The sequence below is a fragment of the Gadus macrocephalus genome, chromosome 13, assembly GCF_031168955.1.
Source record: "Gadus macrocephalus chromosome 13, ASM3116895v1".
Taxonomy (NCBI): domain Eukaryota; kingdom Metazoa; phylum Chordata; class Actinopteri; order Gadiformes; family Gadidae; genus Gadus; species Gadus macrocephalus.
In genome coordinates, this window is record NC_082394.1 from 15,036,514 (window position 1) to 15,054,343 (window position 17,830).

The window sequence follows — 17,830 nt, forward strand, 5'->3', positions numbered from 1 at the left end:
TGAGGTGTCCCTTAGCAAGCTAACCTTGTCCTACCTGCTCCCGACAGGCTAGATCCAGTGTATCCAGTCTATGGTTGACCACACTGTAGGGTATGAAAGTGTATATGAATGGATGGATGAAACGGTGAATGTGAGGAACTAATTCTAAAGTGCTTGGAGTGGCCACAGTTTAGGATAGTGCGAGAAAGATGCGGTACAGTCCATTTCCTTTATTTTTTTTAAATATGTTTAGTCCAAGTCCAGCCAGGCATAATACAGTCTAATATAAATATTATTGGGACTATTATCAAGGTGTTTCTCCTAAAGCGATACACCGAGATATACTGAAATAGGAGGTTGCCAAACTTAACCAGATTCAGTTTTTGATTACAAATTCCTCATTGTCCGTCAAGAAGGGGAGTTCGCTGACTGAGCATTTGCTCTCCGATAGTCGCTTTACTTGTAGAGTTACAGTAGCCTAGCTATTCATGGGAGGGGGAAACACTTTTAATTACTTTCCAAAATTGTCCAATGTGTTCAGAATAGTCCATTTTTTTATAAACAAGTGCTAGTAACAACACAACCAGATTCTAGTTGGTCATCAAACACTTAGATAATTCTGCGTTATTTTCCATGCTATGATTTAATAGCCTACCTGTGAAGCACCCCTGGCATGATAATTTCATCCGCTGCTTCTGTCTTGCCAGACTTGGTCAGCGGCGCATGACATAAACCTAATTCTCCCGCACCAAAAATAGTTCCCAATTATCTGAGACCAACGCCATTTTACCGATAGAAATGGCCGCCACCAGTCTGTGAATTTAAGGTGTTCCGACTTTGTGTGAACAGGTTTGACCCGGGAATATAAGAAAGGTGTTAGAGCTACAGTGTTGACAAGCACTCCCGACCTCGGCATGTCACCTCCCTGATATGAGTTGACTCTGGGACTTTCTATTGATTATGCAAGGCAGGTTTCTTCTTTTACTCCCTAATTGTTCCCACCCAGTTTCAGCCACGGAATCTGGGAGAATGACCTCAGTCCGTTGCTGTGCGAAAGCGTTTAGAGACTGACTTGTGAGTCTTGTGTGATGGCTGCAGTTTATGTTGTTCCCTTCCCTTCTTCCAAATTTCTTCTGCTGATCAGAAGCCATCGGGAAAGAACCGTTTTATATATTTTGCCTTGGATTAAGTTATCTATGTTTCTGAAAGAGAAATAGACTCTGCTTAACCCTTATCCTTTTGTTGGAAGCAGCCAACAAAATCCAACCTTCAAAACAAACCCCACATGTCTAATGGGAATATTTGAGAGGGCAGGGGGGGTTAGAGGTCAGGACGCGGGAGGTTAGACATGTGTGAGGTTAAAGGCACCATCACTGCTCGCTTATCTAGTCGCACTATTGGAAACCAACATGGGCAGCTGACTGATTGAATGAATGAAAGGGCGAATGTCAATCTTAAAGAGGTTTAATGGGTTACAGAAGGACTAGAAAGCCCCAAAAAAAAACATTCACACATAGTCTCGCCACTTCAACAAAATCAATGAGTTTATTATATATTTTTTATATATTCAGATTATCGCATTCTATAATCAACACCCAACCTTTGACCTCTCTGCGGCCAGCTAAAGACGCTCCAGGGGTGGTTGCTGCGGCGGCGACCGCGCCGGCGACCACGGTGGTGGTGGTGGCGGTGGCGAGCGAGGACATCAAGGAGCAGCTGGTGGAGGCCACACTGACCACCAAGAAGGCCTTCACCACGTACCGGCGCGAGGCGGAGGCGGAGGAGCAGCAGGCGGCGGCGGAGGGCGCGGCGGCGGCGGCGGCGCCGGCCGGCGACAAGGGCCAGGAGGAGGGCGAGATGAGCGTCATCATCACCATCATGCAGCCCATCCTGCGCCTCATGCAGCTGCTCTGCGAGAACCACAACCGGGAGCTGCAGGTCAGCCGCCAGGGGGCTACCGCCGGGGTCGGGGGGGGCCTACTGCCGGAGGTCATAGGGGGGGGACTCTGGAGGTCAGAGGGGGGACTCTGGAGGTCATGGGGGTGCTATGGAGGTCAGAGGAAGACACTCGCACACGTACGCACAAACTCACTTCCAGCACCAGGCAGTTTCGTAAGTTGTGAAAGTGTGGCAAAGTCAGGAAGTGGGGCTAAATAAAGTATTGTGAAACCAGCACTTTCCATTGTTGGTACATCTCGGTCTGCTAGCAACATGAGGAGATGGAGGAGGTCTTGACAAACTCAGCCCCCCTCCTCCAACCTCCGCGTGTTCGTCCAGACAGAGAGACAAGCCAGACAGACATCACACTTCCCTCTTACAGTAAATGTGTTTATACATGCTGCTGGGCAGGGGGTGGGGGTGTGGGGGGGGGGGGGGTGGAATCCTGGACACGGGCGTGCACGTGGAGATGTTGTGTGTGAGCACGCAGCACGAAGGCTGCCGCTTGGCCTCTGCCTGCCTCGCTGAGATGGATGCCCGCGGCGACGGGGCCCCTCTTGTTACAGCTGATGAGGCGGAGCAGCAGCAGCAACCACAGGCCTGCGCTCCGGCTCCTTCCTTTGAGAGGGAGAGGTTTCCTCGCGGAGAGGTCGCGCCTGCGTATGTGTTGCTTTCTCGCTTCCAACCCTCACACTAAGGTCCTCGCCCAGAGACCAGGGTTCAAAGTTCCTTACTAACACGCCTGATTGTCCCCTTTTATGTGTTTGACTTCATTCATTTCATGAATGGAATCATCAGGGCCTTGTCTCGAAGAGCAATTAGTCGAGCACACAGATGCATGATGGGTAGAGCGGCCTCCCGGTCGGTACAGAAGGTAAAACCAGGCGGGGGGGGCCGCCCCTTTTTAACATGCTTGTCCGACACGCTCCCTTCCAGAATTTCCTCCGCAACCAGAACAACAAGAACAACTACAACCTGGTGTGCGAGACGCTGCAGTTCCTGGACTGCATCTGCGGCAGCACCACGGGGGGGCTGGGCCTGCTGGGCCTCTACATCAACGAGAAGAACGTGGGCCTCATCAACCAGACGCTGGAGAGCCTCACCGAGTACTGCCAGGGCCCCTGCCACGAGAACCAGGTGCGTCCACCACCAACCCCCCCCCCCAGATTGGTCCGCCCACTGGCCAGACAAAAAGGGCCGACACATCATGTAGGAGGTGGAGCGGGTTGGCTGGTAACCACAAGGTTGCCAGTTTGATCCCCCGGCTCCTCCTCGCTGAGTGTTGAGGTGTCCCTGAGCAAGGCACCTAACCCTAACTGCTCCCTTGCATGGCTGACGCCGCCGTGTGTGTGTGTGTGTGTGAATGTGTGCATAAATGGGTAAATGATATAAATGTCGGTAAAATATCATTTTCCGTGTATGTCCCACTTTTACCTTTTGCCCCATTGGGCGAATTTCGATTTACACAGCGTTTCACGTCATTTAATTGGAGTCTGGGACTCCACCGTTTGTTTTGCTTCACAGTCTCTCCCCAGGCAGCCATGGCTCCTCCCCTCCCCCGTTTGAAACCCTCCCCTCCAACCTGACAACCCCAGGCCTGCCTCCCCCCCCCCCCCCCCCCACCCCCCCACCCCCCCACCCCCCCACCCCCCCACCACCACCACCCCAACCCCGGGAATCCTGCCCGAGTTTGTTCTCCTTTGGGAGGATTAATATGTCACATGACGGCCTTCTTCGATGCTGCTGCTGTTTGTGTGTGTGTGTGTGTGTGGCGACGTGGGAAAGACAGCTCGGCTAAACTTGATATTGCTCCAACGCGGTCAGGCCCGGGACGGGTTTGTTTTCAGCAACCTGAGATGAAAATATTTAAGAAAAAAATATGGTCAAGGGGTGAATTAGCGCTGATTTGTGATAACCCCTGCCCCCCTTACAGTTCATCTCCACTTTTCTCTCTCCTATTTTAATCCACCCTACCTATGGCATTTTGTATGTATGTATGTACTATGTATACATGTGTGTGTGTATGTGTGTGTGTATGTATTTATCTATGAGATATATATATAAATGTTATCTTATTTGTTGTATAGCTTGGTTTAAAATGTAGAGAAAGTTTGTTTTGCGTGTCATGCGCTGAAGCTCTCTTCTGTCTGTGTAATCATATCGTCTTCTACACATACCTGAGTGGACTGGCCACTACCATTGCCGTCCCCCTGATGGTGCCTCTGTTTCCACGGTGTCCCCTCAGAACTGCATCGCCACCCATGAATGCAACGGCATCGACATCATCATCGCCCTCATCCTCAACGACATCAACCCGCTGGGCAAGAAGAGGATGGACCTGGTCCTGGAGCTGAAGGCGAGGCGCCACCTCCCGACTCGCACCATTTGTTTGCCCTCGGCATGACTCGGATAATCAGATAATCCCCCCAGTGACGTAGGAGCCGTGGATCGGCTGTCTGCGGAAAAAGAAAGTGATTTCCCCCCATGCTGCTGAAGTGTGAAGTAGACCTTTCACATGGATATAATTCATGTACTGAATGAGTGTTTGCTTGACCTTTTGATTCATGACGGAGGGAAAGTTGTGGTAAAGACGGAAAGAACAATGTGTTGTGCTCTCCGAGGGCTTCTCGTGTCGGTTTAGGGCAGAGGTCACGTTTGGTTTGTAATGGTGCTTGTGCTTGTGCAGCGTTCAATAAGGGTCTTCTCTTCTCCCACATGACCTCATCTCAGAACAACGCCTCCAAGCTGCTCCTGGCCATCATGGAGAGCCGCCACGACAGTGAGAACGCCGAGAGGATCCTCTACAACATGAGGCCCAAAGAGCTGGTGTGTGTGTGTGTGTGTGTGTGTGTGTGTGTGTGTGTGTGTGTGTGTGTGTGTGTGAGCGTGTGTGTGTGTGTGTGTGAGCGTGTGTGTGTGTGTGTGTGTGTGTGAGCGTGTGTGAGCGTGTGTGCAGTGCTGGCAGCGCTAGTGCAGTCACGCTCACAGATAAGCCAACAACTTAAAGGTGAAGGACTGACTCCCTCTCCCCCCCACAGGTGGAGGTGATCAAGAAGGCCTACATGCAGGGGGAGATCGAGGTACTCCCTGAGGAGGGGGAGGAGGGGGAGGACGAGCACTCGGCGTCCCCACGCAACGTGGGCCACAACATCTACATCCTGGCACATCAAGTAAGCCGCCGCCGCCGCAGCGGCGTTTATAGTGTCGGCGCGGCTTCCTTTGAGGCCGAGCTGCGGGGCTCCATGTGCCTGTACATGTGTCGATTGCTCCGCTATCGGACGCCCTCCCCCCCCCCCCCAGGGGCCGGCCTTCAGGCACTGCGGGGCTCTGACGCAGGCTGTGTCTCTAGAAACGGGTGAAGTGAGATCGTAGCAACAGGTGCGTCTGTTAAGGTTCCAGCACAAAAAAAAATAGATACTGTGGAAAACAGTATATTAAATGATTTTTAATGATCCTTGCCAGTTGCCACATTACACATAGATTGCGCAACAGATAAACTTTAGTCAAGAGAAGGCCAGGTGTTAATCCTGGCTAATACACCAGCGGTGTACGGCGGCTGATGGCGTGACGATACGGCGATGTGCGGCGGTTTACTGTCTAACTGCCGACGCCGGGCCTCTGTTTCAGCTGGCTCGCCACAACAAGGAGCTCCAGGCTATGCTGAAACCCGGGGGCACCTACGGGGAGGGGGACGAGGCCCTGGAGTTCTACGCCAAGCACACGGCGCAGATCGAGGTGGGTCCCACCGGAACCCCCGTTCCTGGGATGGCTGAATGGCTGATTAGGGTTCCAAGTTGACGCAACGCAATGACCACGCAGACGCTTCGACGCAGTCGTGGACCTTTATGGTTCTGCGTCGGGTTTTAGTAAGCGGACCAATCACAGCCCTTGCTGCTGCGTCGACTCGACGGAAGGTTACATTTTTTGGGAGGCGCACGCCAGGCCCTCGCGGTGGACGCAAGGAGGGTCCGCAAGGACGTAAGGACGTCTAACCCTCTTGCATTGCGTGAACGTGGGACCAGAATCATTCCTTGAGTGTGTGTGTGTGTGTGTGTGTGTGTGTGTGTGTGTGTGTGTGTGTGTGTGTGTGTGTGTGTGTGTGTGTGTGTGTGTGTGTGTGTGTGTGTGTGTGTGTGTCTCTGTGTGTGTGTGTGTGTGTGTGTGTGTGTGTGCGCTCGAGCCCAGACGAGCTGTTGACTGATTCACTTTTCTGCGCTGTGTAAACTTGAATGCATTGCAACATATCTGTTGGCATGGGTGTTGACCTCCGGCATGTGATAGCTGCCGTGTGAGTCACTCCGCTTGGGTGATTCGTCATACTTGAACAGGACAACAGGTGCCTGCGGTGTGTTCGCACGTGCAGTCATATGCACTTGCACGAGTGACTAAGAATGCCGTCAGGTGAAAGTGTCCGCAACCCTAAAGAATGACGGTTAATTATTGCTGACAATAACTTTTTTTTCTTCTGTTTTAGATTTATTATAAAAAGCCCTGTTCTTGTTGTGGAAACGGGTTCAGGTATTCTTACTCAAACATGTAAGGACACCCGAAACCAGAGATCTATTGTTGACATATATTCCAGCGAATCGAAAGCTTGACTGCTGAAGTCAACAAAGGCCGCAATGAGATCAATCGGCATGCATTCCATTTAACTAGTGACTGAAACTGTAACCGTGTGTTCTTGGTCCGGGCCTGTTTGTCACTGTGTGTGTGTGTGTGTGTGTGTGCGTGTGTGTGTCTGTGTGTGTCTCGGCGGTCAGATCGTGCGGCTGGACCGCACCATGGAGCAGATAGTGTTCCCCGTGCCCAACATCTGTGAATTCCTGACGACGGAGTCCAAGCTGCGCGTGTACTACACCACCGAGCGCGACGAGCAGGGTAGTAAGATTAATGACTTCTTCCTGCGCTCGGAGGACCTCTTCAACGAGATGAACTGGCAGAAGAAGCTGCGAGGTACTCAGGAGGTTGCTGGCGACGACACCACGGTCCCCTGTGCGTTTCCTTTTTATTTCCTCTCTCTCTCTCTCTCTCTCTGTCTCTCTATCCCTCTCTCTTTCTACTAGTACTTGGGTCACACAGGCTCTCTCTCTCCCTGGGATGGTCCCTCACCCAAGGTTCCCCTGAGGGATGTTAGCTACTCTACTTCCTCCGTGCACACACAGACACACAATCACGCACAAAAGACATACAGACACAAACAAACACACACACACACACACACACACACACACACATCATTCAATTACATAAACATGTTGACACACACACAAACACAGACACACACACAGGTAGGATTATGATAACCTGAACCTTGGTAGGGCAGAAGGATAGAGAGGGCCTGTAAACTCTGCTAAGTGATAGCTGCATGAGATTACAGTACCGTATATAACCGCCGTAAAAGTATACGTGTACAACTGCGGTTCATAACTACAGTATAAGCAAAGCTGAACTTCGTATCGCTGCACGATCTGAATTCACCGGGAGCAACGTGAGGAATGTGGGGTTGGCATGAGGTGTCATTACCGTGATCGATGTGTTTTCTTACTTTTTCAGGTATTTCATTTGCATACACTCCAAGCGCGTGAGCAAAGAGGGCGTTGTTTGAAGTGCTCACGCACACGCAGTGTCAGTACATGTCTGTTCCCTTCTCCTATGCCGTGATTTGTAAAGGAGATTTACGTGCTTCACCTGTCAAGTCCAGGTGTAACCCCTGGCTACAGCTTTACAGTGGGAAAGAAGAACGAGGCGGAGACGGGACGCCCCGTTTGGGTTTCAAAACTTTAGAGGGACAGATAAAATGTCCACTCGTCTGTGAACTACTGCAGAAATAGGGTGGGGTAGGCAGGGGGATTGTTGAGGAGAAGACGGACGGAAGGACGTGTGTGTGTGTGAGTGTGTGTTGTGACGCGTGCCACTCAGAGGGCATATTTGGGAGCGGCAAGACAGCGGGAGTCGATTTATGATAAATTTTGTATGGCCGCATAATTTACCCATCTAAAGAAAAGCCAGAAATAGAACAATGCACTAGAAACCAATCAGCAGTGGGAAGCACTGTTGCCTCACAGCAACAAGTTGGCCTTAACAAAGGCCCTGGCATTTAGACCTGGAGTTGATCCCCATGCACTGCACCGCAGGCACTGCACTGCACTGCACTGTACTGCACTGCACTGCACTGCACTGCACTGTACTGCACTGTACTGCACTGCACTGTACTGCACTGTACTGCACTGTACTGCACTGCACTGTACTGCACTGTACTGCACTGTACTGCACTGCACTGTACTGCACTGCACTGTACTGCCCACTGCTCCAAAGGATGATAAGCACACATATCCCCTAAATAATACTTATATTCCATGTCATCCCTTCTAACCTGCTTACATTGTTTCTTTAGACGGTTCGTTTTGGTGGATTTTGGGACATTGTGTTTTACTTGAGGGATAGAGGCTTGTAGCGGTTTGGGTGGTTTGATTCTTAGCCAGAAGGTTTTGGGTACGAAGCCCCATTCAGTGTAGACCTCCTCTAGCAGGATGTCCCAGCCCCTGCCTGCCCCTAGATGTTGAGTATCGGCCATGTTTCGTGTCGGGGATTCCACCAACACTGCATACCGGTTTCAGTGCTCTGGTTCACGCCCACGTGCCACTTTTGATGCGGGACTGCCACGTGGCAGACATGGGGTCAGACGAAGCACTCAGATTGCCCTGAATGGTTTATGTCAATATGTATTTATATAGTGTTGTGTGTGGGAATACATTTTGAGAGTATCCAACTGAAAGAATCCCAACCCTCCCTTCAGAATTCCCTCCAAGCCGCTCCCCAAAAACCCATGACTAGCTCGCTAGCTTTAGCAGTTTGTCTGCCTTGCCTTGTTTATCATTTCATTTGATTCAAATTAAATGTTGAGACAAGCTTATCGGTGGCGACAGCCACCGATTCCGGTTTATTGTTCACCGTCGAAATGTCTAGAAAATATCAACAAATATCACAAAATGATACTCAAAACAAATTGCCTACCCTAGCTTTAAGTTATTCTTGTGATTTATTAATCCCAGACGGCAGTGTAATTAGCATAGTCCCCTTCCCCTTATGGTAGACGGTATCCCTAGCAACACAGGCTCCCACCCCTCCCCTGTGTGTTTGTGGCATGCAGCCTCACGGCCAGGCCTGCAGCAGATAGAAGAGTCTGCGCACGCTACTGTCCCCACGTGACGGCCCTCCCCAATACCCCCGTCCCTCTCTCTCTGTCTGTCTCTCTCTCTCTCTCTCTCTCTCTCTCTCTCTCTGTCTGTCTGTCTGTCTGTCTGTCTGTCTGTCTCTCTCTCTCTCTCTCTCTCTCTCTCTCTCTCTCTCTCTCTCTCTCTCTCTCTCTCTCTCTCTCTCTCTCTCTCTCTCTCTCTCTGTCTCTGTCTCTGTCTCTGTTTCTCTCTCGCCCGTTCTCCGTCTCTCTCTCCATCTCTCCTCTCTAAGCCTTTTTGTGTTTCTCTCTACCTATCCCTTCATCTCATACTCTCTTGCCCTCTCCCCCCCCCCCCCCCCCCCCTCCTGAATCAGCAGAAAGTGCGTAGCCCTGAGGGGTGCTCATGTTGTTCTGGGTTTGCTGCTCATCGCCGGCCACCGCTCACTTCTTCTTTTGTTCCTCCAAAATAACTCCAATGTCACGGCTCCCCGTCTCCTGACCATCCTCCATGTGTACCTCAGCTTGGGTGTGCACGTGGGTGTGTGTGTGTTTGTCTGTCGTGCACGTGGTTATGATTTAGAAGTGGTCTGGTCGGATAGAAGTTTATTTTCTTTGGTCCCTCGTGTCCAATCAATATTAAGACACTCACAAATGTCTTTGTCACAATAGCCATAAAAAGCACAACACTGCCGATACTAAAATAACTAAAACAAACTGCTTCGTTTGACATAACTAAGTCGAATTTTCGTAAGGAATTTGTATTCATTATATCATGCCGCGTGTATATATGGTTGACTGCTGATGGCAACTTAAAGGAGAAGCATGTAAAATGGGTTCCTCTTGCTGTTGGCAAGGGCTCAACACACAGTAAGAGGTCAGCGCCATGATGATAATTATTGGAAGTAGATATTTATCATATCATTAACCTCGACAAATACCTCGTATCTAAAAACGCTTCTAGTATCCAAAGATAAAACCCTCCGTAATAATAATAATACAAATCGTGTACTATAATTTCCCCTTCATGCATGACTAAATCGTATCTGATCTTACAGGTGCTGTGGGGAAGATTCATATCTTTTTCAGTGTCGTTTGTTAGGAATGCCCCAGCCACCTTTCACAACGTTTTGTGAAATGCTCTTTGAAAATACTGTTCATGTTGACTCTGTATGAGACTATTTACAATTAGGCCGCTCCCGGCTCTCGCTGGATCAAATGCGCCAACGGAGCATATTCATATTATATTCATATTCACACCACCAGTGTGTGAGTGCAGCGCTTGATAACGGCGGAGAAACGTAGGGAAGGGGGAGCAGAGAGAGGGAGAATTTTTTGGTAGTTTATTTTTATTGTTTGTTTTCTTCCGTCTTTCTTTGCAACGCTCAAATCGTACCTGCAGCAGCTTTAACAGAGTAGTTGAGCAGAATAGGTATTTTGTTGCGGAAAATAAGGAAGTAGTATATGCCACACCTGAACCTCCTAAGATGGAATAATTTGATTGGTTCGCTATCTCGGGATATTGGGCAAGATCCCATGATTGAGATCTCAAACTCGGGAAATTGTTTTCGTAATGGGGAGCGTGTGTGACGTCATCTCGTCGTGCTAATAAAAACAAATAAACCGCTAATAAAAGCAAAAAGTGTTATCTTGTTAATTTTTTCGAGTGTTCACGTGTACTATATACTAAAACAATTATTCACCTCGGGCTCTGTGAATATTGAACACTATTCACTTCGCCATTGACGAAAAAAATTTAATTGACCTCAGCTTTTTGCTCCTTTTTTTTTTGCATTGTATGATGTTAGAATCCTAGCTAGTGGTACTGGATGGCATTCCCCTTCCTGTGTTACTCTCTCCTCTGGTCTCCTCTCGCCCCTCCTGCAGCCCAGCCCATCCTGTACTGGTGCTCCAGGAACATGTCCTTTTGGAGCAGCATCTCCTTCAACCTGGCGGTGCTCATGAACCTGCTGGTGGCCTTCTTCTACCCCCTGGAGGGCATCCGCCGAGGTGAGGAGAGTTCACCTCGCCACCGCCTTGCCGACCTCACCCACCCACCCACCCGTTTCACATCTCTCTCTCTCTCTCTCTCTCTCTCTCTCTCTCTCTCTCTCTCTCTCTCTCTCTCTCTCTCTCTCTCTCTCTCTCTCCATCTAACTCTGTCTCTTGTAGTTGTGACTGTTACCAAGCAGGAAACGGGAGTGGGTCTGGGTCAGTGGCGTGTGTGTGGCTGGGTATTACTGTACACTTAACGTGTGAGCACATAAACACGTAGAGAGATTGAGTCACTTCTGTTTAGCCACTGCTTTTACAGGTCTTGTGATCCGGTTGTAATCTGTAACAGTGACTCGGGAACTTGAAGAAATGACGCGGAAAGCAGAGCCGGTTAGCTAAGGCAACTGTCTTTGAAGTTTTCTCTTTCTCTGGAGTTGGATTAAAGAAAGCAAAAAGGGTTGCTGATTTCTTAGTGACCTCCAGAACGAAACATATGGAACATATGATGACAGGCTCAGCCATGAGATGTGTGTCTGAAATGGGATTTAAGAACACGAGGCCCTCCAAGGAGACTCTGGACATTGTATTCTCATCAAGACTGTGGTTTAAGTGAAGCCTCACGCATCTCTTACCACGCTGGGTGGAACAGGTCCAGTTTAGCCAGAACTGCGTACAAAAACATGATCCTCCTGTGGTTGAGATTGACATTCGTCTTACTCAGATTTACCCTCTGAGCATCACACCTCCATCTCACACCTCGCCCATCCCTCTTTCAGGGGCCTCTTAAGCAAATTCCATTAATTTGTGTGTGTTTTTTTTCTTTGACGTTTCGTGTCAGAATACATCAGTTTCTGTATGTGAGTGTGACATGTCGTGCTGGGTTTCTAATACCTCAAAAGGACCGGTTTGGGACCAGGGAAAGGATGCATGTGTGTGCCTGCTTGTGTGTGTGTGTGTGTGTGTGTGTGTGTGTGTGTGTGTGTGTGTGTGTGTGTGTGTGTGTGTGTGTGTGTGTGTGTGTGTGTGTGTGTGTGTGTGTGTGTGTGTGTGTGTGTGTGTGTGCGTTCTTTTGTGGTTTTTATCAGGGGAACCATGGAAGGTGACGACAGCATTCAAGGTCCATGATTCATCCCCATGCGTGGCCTTTGGTGTTTTTTCTTACGTAATCCCCAGCACTAAACAAAAACAAAAGACAAAGGATTATTATTTATTATATATGTATATATGAATCATATTAACTTGCATTAACTCAGCACTTGCAGTTAAATAGATATTAAGCTATATGGGCAAATGTAATGACTTAAATTAATTAATTAAATTCATTTATTGAGTTATTTATCATTCTACATTATCAAATGGAGTTAATTTACATAATGGGTTGTTGATCAAATCCAAAGTGGAGTAGCCTCTCGGTGTGTATATCTTTGAATATTTTATTCCTATTTCTAAATCCATTGTCGGCTCTATATGGCATTAGATACTTCCCTTTCCGTGCCCGAACATGACCATCTACCCCCGGCAAAACCTTGTTAAGGTTTTGCCGTCCCTGATGGTATAGTTTTCAATGTCGAGTAAACGCGCAATCAATTAGTTATGTCATACCTTCATCTAGTGTCCACATGAATTTGACCAGCTCATAATGCCTTGTCTTAAACTGCAGAACATGGTAGCAAACGCTATAAACACACCCAAGTCGTTGGTGATTTCCTTGTATCAGTCTGATTTGATTTACAAATGTTGGATGAAGGCTTTAGGAGAGAGTCGGGTGGATAGCTGTTGTTATCCACCTGGTGTCCTGTTGTTATAATGAGGTCAGAGGACGGTTGCTGATTTATCGATCACATTCTTTGGCTCAGAGTCCTAATGTTCCTGGACGTAAATGCAATTGTGGATCATAATTCTCTACCTTAAGGTTCTCTACTTCTCCACCTTAAGGATAGCTGTGACTCCAAAAGATGCTAAAATAAACGTTATTTTCTTTCTCTACCGTACCGTATTTGTATCCGTGCTGAACCGTACACGTTTGCAAACCGAATGGAGGGTGGCATCACATGCGGTTTTCTTTTTGCGTGAACCGTCGCACCCCGACCATGTCTACCATGTGATGAAGCCTGAACTCGCTAACCCCTGGAGGTCACCGGGGTCACATCATATGTGCTAAGACGTGTAGCTTTAGGTCAGGGAGGTCAGCCTTGGCCCTGGTCACAAGGCACCTGCTGCCTTCAGTGATGGTCTGACTCTCATGGTTCACTGGCTAGGGAAAATGTCACACTGTGGGACGTTTGAGTTTCTTATTTAACAATTTGATGATTGTTTTTTTGATTGAACCATTCAAATCAAGTCACAGTATAAGGATGCCCGTTATATGCTGTTTTGGAAGATCAGTTGAGAGGACAATTTAGATCTTGTATCTTTACTCGTCAACATAAGGTTACAGTTACGCCCCTTTTATATGCTCATTGTGTCAATGTAGTAATGGTCTGTTTAGTTAGGATAGATTGATAGATGGATGGATATTCTATTCCTTTTCAATGGAAAATAATTTTCATTAGGATAGCTGCATGTATATATAGTGGATTCCAATTCCGATTACTTCTCCTAAAGCAAACAAATTGCTGAAAAATGTACTTGTGTACCGAATGTTGATTAAAGTACTGAGTTACTTTCAAGCTAATTCACCAAATGAGTTGAGCAAGGTTTCATTTTTTTTTTTTTTTTTTTATTCCAAAGGATTATATTTATTTATAATTCTAATCGTAACATCTCGTCGGCCCTGGTTTTGTTTTCCGCTCTCGGTTCTCTTTGAAAGCATTATTTGTGGTTGTGCGCAATTCCCCAGCTTTATTAAAGAATCTATTGTTCCACGGAGAAGACACACACATTGTGACTCACATACACTTTCAATTGTTCTGTCTGGGGTCAAGCGGCGCAGTCCCTTTTGTTTTGAACTTCAGCGTTGGGCTTTTATTGGTCGCATCAGAAAAACAGCAAATAAGTCATTTGCTTAATGTTGGCAACAACAGAAAAGATTTTGTCTGTAGTTTCACATGTAAAAGGTCTCGATGGGTGGGCGATAGGCCTTGTTGTCAGTGACGGGAGGCTCAATATGAGTGTAGAGGAAGTCGTTTTTTTTTACAAATCATTATGTAAACAAGAAGAAAACAAAGACACAGAACTACAGAAGCGCACGCGCACACTCCTGCACTCCCACACTTGTTCATTGCTTCAACTCTTGTGTTAATGTTTAGCAAGCTGCTTGTTAACCTGGGATGAACCGGAGACCCGGATTACACTTTAACTGCAATGTGCCGTTACTCGGATGAATGACATGACTTTTTATTCAGATTTCAAAAGATTTTTCCGGTAGCAGCATAATTGTTCTGCCGACACAATGGTGTCAAATTAGCCATAAAGCAGTAGAAAGGCTCAGGCGTTGCCCAGTGGGCCATTTGTTTTTGGGAACGTTGGCCACCGCCCCGCATTCTTGACACTGCATGTCTGGAATTTTAGTCCCATTAGGGAATTAAAACATGAAAGGTCCAATAGGCTAAATGTGCCAATACAGCACGGTTCACATTCATAGCATAGCAATTATGGAATATACGAAGTCTAAAGATGGATTTGACTTATTTTGGCCCTGGCTGGTCTAGGTTTAATCTGCGTTAGCTGCAGACTGGCTTTACTGGAACAATGAGTAAAGGAGCCAGAGGCAGACTTGTGACCAGAGAGTGACCAGAAGAGGTTGAACCTTAGAGCGGGTTAACTGAGTTGTAACCTCCCAGAGAGTTCAGTTCAGGTCAGTTCAGTTCCAAGGTGCTTCGGTTGTTTGTTGGCTGGCTGGAGTTGTAACTTGTACTGCGTTATAAATAAAATTAACAGATACATAATTTACATTGGATTGGATTCAGTTGGACAGTGAATACAATCCAATGTAAATTATGAATAAATGTTTTGCTCCGATTTTAATTGGTGTATCAGATGAAGAACACATTCACCATTTCCCCCCCTTTAACCACCCCCCCACATCCATAATACAAATGATAAACACTGTTTGATCAAAAACGAAGACAAAAATTAACAAAACAACATTTACAAAAAGTGAAATAACAGAAGAACAACAATAGCAAATTTCATTAATAATAATGATAATTTAAAATTCTTAAATACATCTATGGATTAAGTCCAATGCATAATTAGCAACTAGTAGATGCACAAATATAGCATTGGACTTGTTAACAAAAACAACAGACTGACACGTTCAGTCTGGAGGGAGAACATACAGACTGTTTTTAAAGAATCTCTAACTACCCCCTGAGCATAAATTTAATCCTTTCTCGATGTAAGATAGCTTTAGCCTTTAAACGAACCCGGAAGTGTGAAGATCATTTCAGGATAAAGTATTCTCTGCTTCGATACTAGTGCAGCAAAGGCAGTCATGGGGGGAATGACTGTTTCTAATTAATAAATACAAATATTATTTATATTAAAAATATATATATTTACCAATACAGATACCAGAATTTTAACATTTAACAATGCAAAAAAAAAAGCATACAATTTCATATTCATTTTAAATGAGGAAAAGTATATAATTGTGTGTGCGAGATGGAAACCAATATCAAAGGAGTGGGAATCAGTGGTGTTTTTAGATTCATTTGCATTCCCTGCATTGTAATCTACCATTAAAAAAAAAAAAAAAAAAGCTCTGTTCTGAACACACACTTTAATCACAATAGCGGTCACATTCTCACGTGTCCGATCCCTCCGTTCTTTGGCCCTCAGGTACCCTTGACCCCCACCTCTCTGCCCTGCTGTGGACGGCCATGCTGGTTTCCCTGGCCATTGTCATCATCCTGCCCCAGCCTCACGGCATCCGGGCCTTCATAGCCTCCACCATCCTCAGGCTCATCTTCTCCGTGGGCCTGGAGCCCACGCTGTACCTCCTTGGAGCCTTCAATGTGAGTGGTGGGCGGTGGACGTCTGTCTGTCTGTCTGCCTGTCTGCCTGTCTTACTTCCTTTCGTTCTGCATGGATGGTCTGTCTGCCTGTGGTGTGATCTCACCCTGGTGTGAGCCTGGTGTGAGGGTTATAACCCTGTTGTGACCCTGGTGTGCAGGTCTGCAACAAGGTGATCTTCTTGATGAGCTTCGTGGGGAACCGGGGCACCTTCACGCGGGGCTACAAGGCCATGATCATGGACGTGGAGTTCCTCTACCACCTGCTCTACCTCATCATCTGCAGCCTCGGCGTCTTCGTGCACGTCTTCTTCTACAGCCTGCTGGTACACACACACACACATATTGTATAATATTTGTGTGCAAGGATGACGACTTCATCCTTGCCGTGGACAGAATACCAAACAAGACCCTCGGTAGGTTAGCGGTGCCCCTCTCGGTACCACACACACACACACACACACACACACACACACACACACACACACACACACACACATATATATATTCTAATTGCTTTCCCTGCTACAAGACAACAGTTAGAAGGTAATTTTAACATGTTTTAGTGTAAGTACGTTCTAAGAGATGAGAACGTTGAAGAACCACTGTTTCAAACTGTAAACTGTATGAAGAACAGGGGATCTTCTGTCCATTCCATTTGAACCACGCCACCACTAGCGCTGGACTCTAACCTTCATCCCCGTCCCCACCAGCTCTTTGACCTGGTCTACCGGGAAGAGACCCTGCTCAATGTCATCAAGAGCGTGACCCGCAACGGGCGATCCATCGTCCTCACGGCCGTGCTGGCCCTCATCCTCGTCTACCTCTTCTCGATCGTGGGATACATCTTCTTCAAGGACGACTTCATCCTTGCCGTGGACAGAATACCAAACAAGACCCTCGGTAGGTTAGCGGTGCCCCTCTCGGTACCTTTTACAGTGTGGGCGACTCTCGATATGAGTTTAGATCATTGGTTCTCAAAGTGCGGCCCGCGGGCCAATGGCAGCCCGCAGAAACACTCCTGGCGGCCCGCAATGACATACAGATGTAAGTTAAAAAAAATATATATATGTGTATATTTTTTTTTCATTATTATTATTATATCAATATTAATTTAAACAAAAATAATAATTATAAAGAGAAAAGTCGACTCTCTCTGGCTTTTAATGAAATCCTGTTACAATCCGACTGTACATTACTTTAAAAGGATGAACCTCAGTTTCGTGATTTAGACCTCACTTGACCTCACTCCCAGAGGTCCACGGTGCAATGTTTCTTTTCACCACTGGGATGCTGACGGCGTTTCCCGTCTAATTTTTTTTCCTTTGGCGGCCCTCAGTCAAATTCTGGGTTCCCAAATTGGCCCTCAGCTGTCAAAACTTTGAGAACCCCTGGTTTAGATGAAGGAAGTGAGTATGATTTGTGAGTCTTGCAGTGTAAATAAGCAGAGCCTGGGCTACCCCTGGAGCTAGGTTTGTTATCTCATGACTTGGGATGACTATACTTTTTTTCACTTTTCCCCCCATCCTCACATCCGACCCAGATTGATGTCACATTTACCATCAAACGTCGATGCTATCTCAAGCAGTTGATCACTCACTGAGCTGCTTTGAAGAATGGTTTGTGTGTGTGGTTGTTGTGTTGCTCACGGGCAGAGCACGGGGCCAGCATGGTGGGGGAGCTCTTCTCCGGGGGAGCTTGTCTGAAGGAGAACGGAGAGAACTGCTCAGCCGAAGCCTCGGTGGATGGTAAGTAGTGCACCATCATGGTGTCAGGTCTCTCTACGCTC

General features: G+C 47.3%; 1 protein-coding gene across 1 annotated transcript in view; it reads left to right on the forward strand.

Moving 5' to 3' along the window:
• The window catches only part of itpr1b (inositol 1,4,5-trisphosphate receptor, type 1b), a 95,511-nt gene that overhangs the window by 62,541 nt on the left and 15,140 nt on the right, over positions 1-17,830 (forward strand). The window contains 12 exon segments of the mRNA XM_060070101.1: positions 1,601-1,917; positions 2,854-3,054; positions 4,163-4,273; positions 4,648-4,743; positions 4,956-5,087; positions 5,545-5,652; positions 6,678-6,909; positions 10,979-11,101; positions 15,869-16,044; positions 16,203-16,367; positions 16,755-16,944; positions 17,697-17,789. Coding sequence (XP_059926084.1) covers positions 1,601-1,917; positions 2,854-3,054; positions 4,163-4,273; positions 4,648-4,743; positions 4,956-5,087; positions 5,545-5,652; positions 6,678-6,909; positions 10,979-11,101; positions 15,869-16,044; positions 16,203-16,367; positions 16,755-16,944; positions 17,697-17,789 — 1,944 coding nt within the window.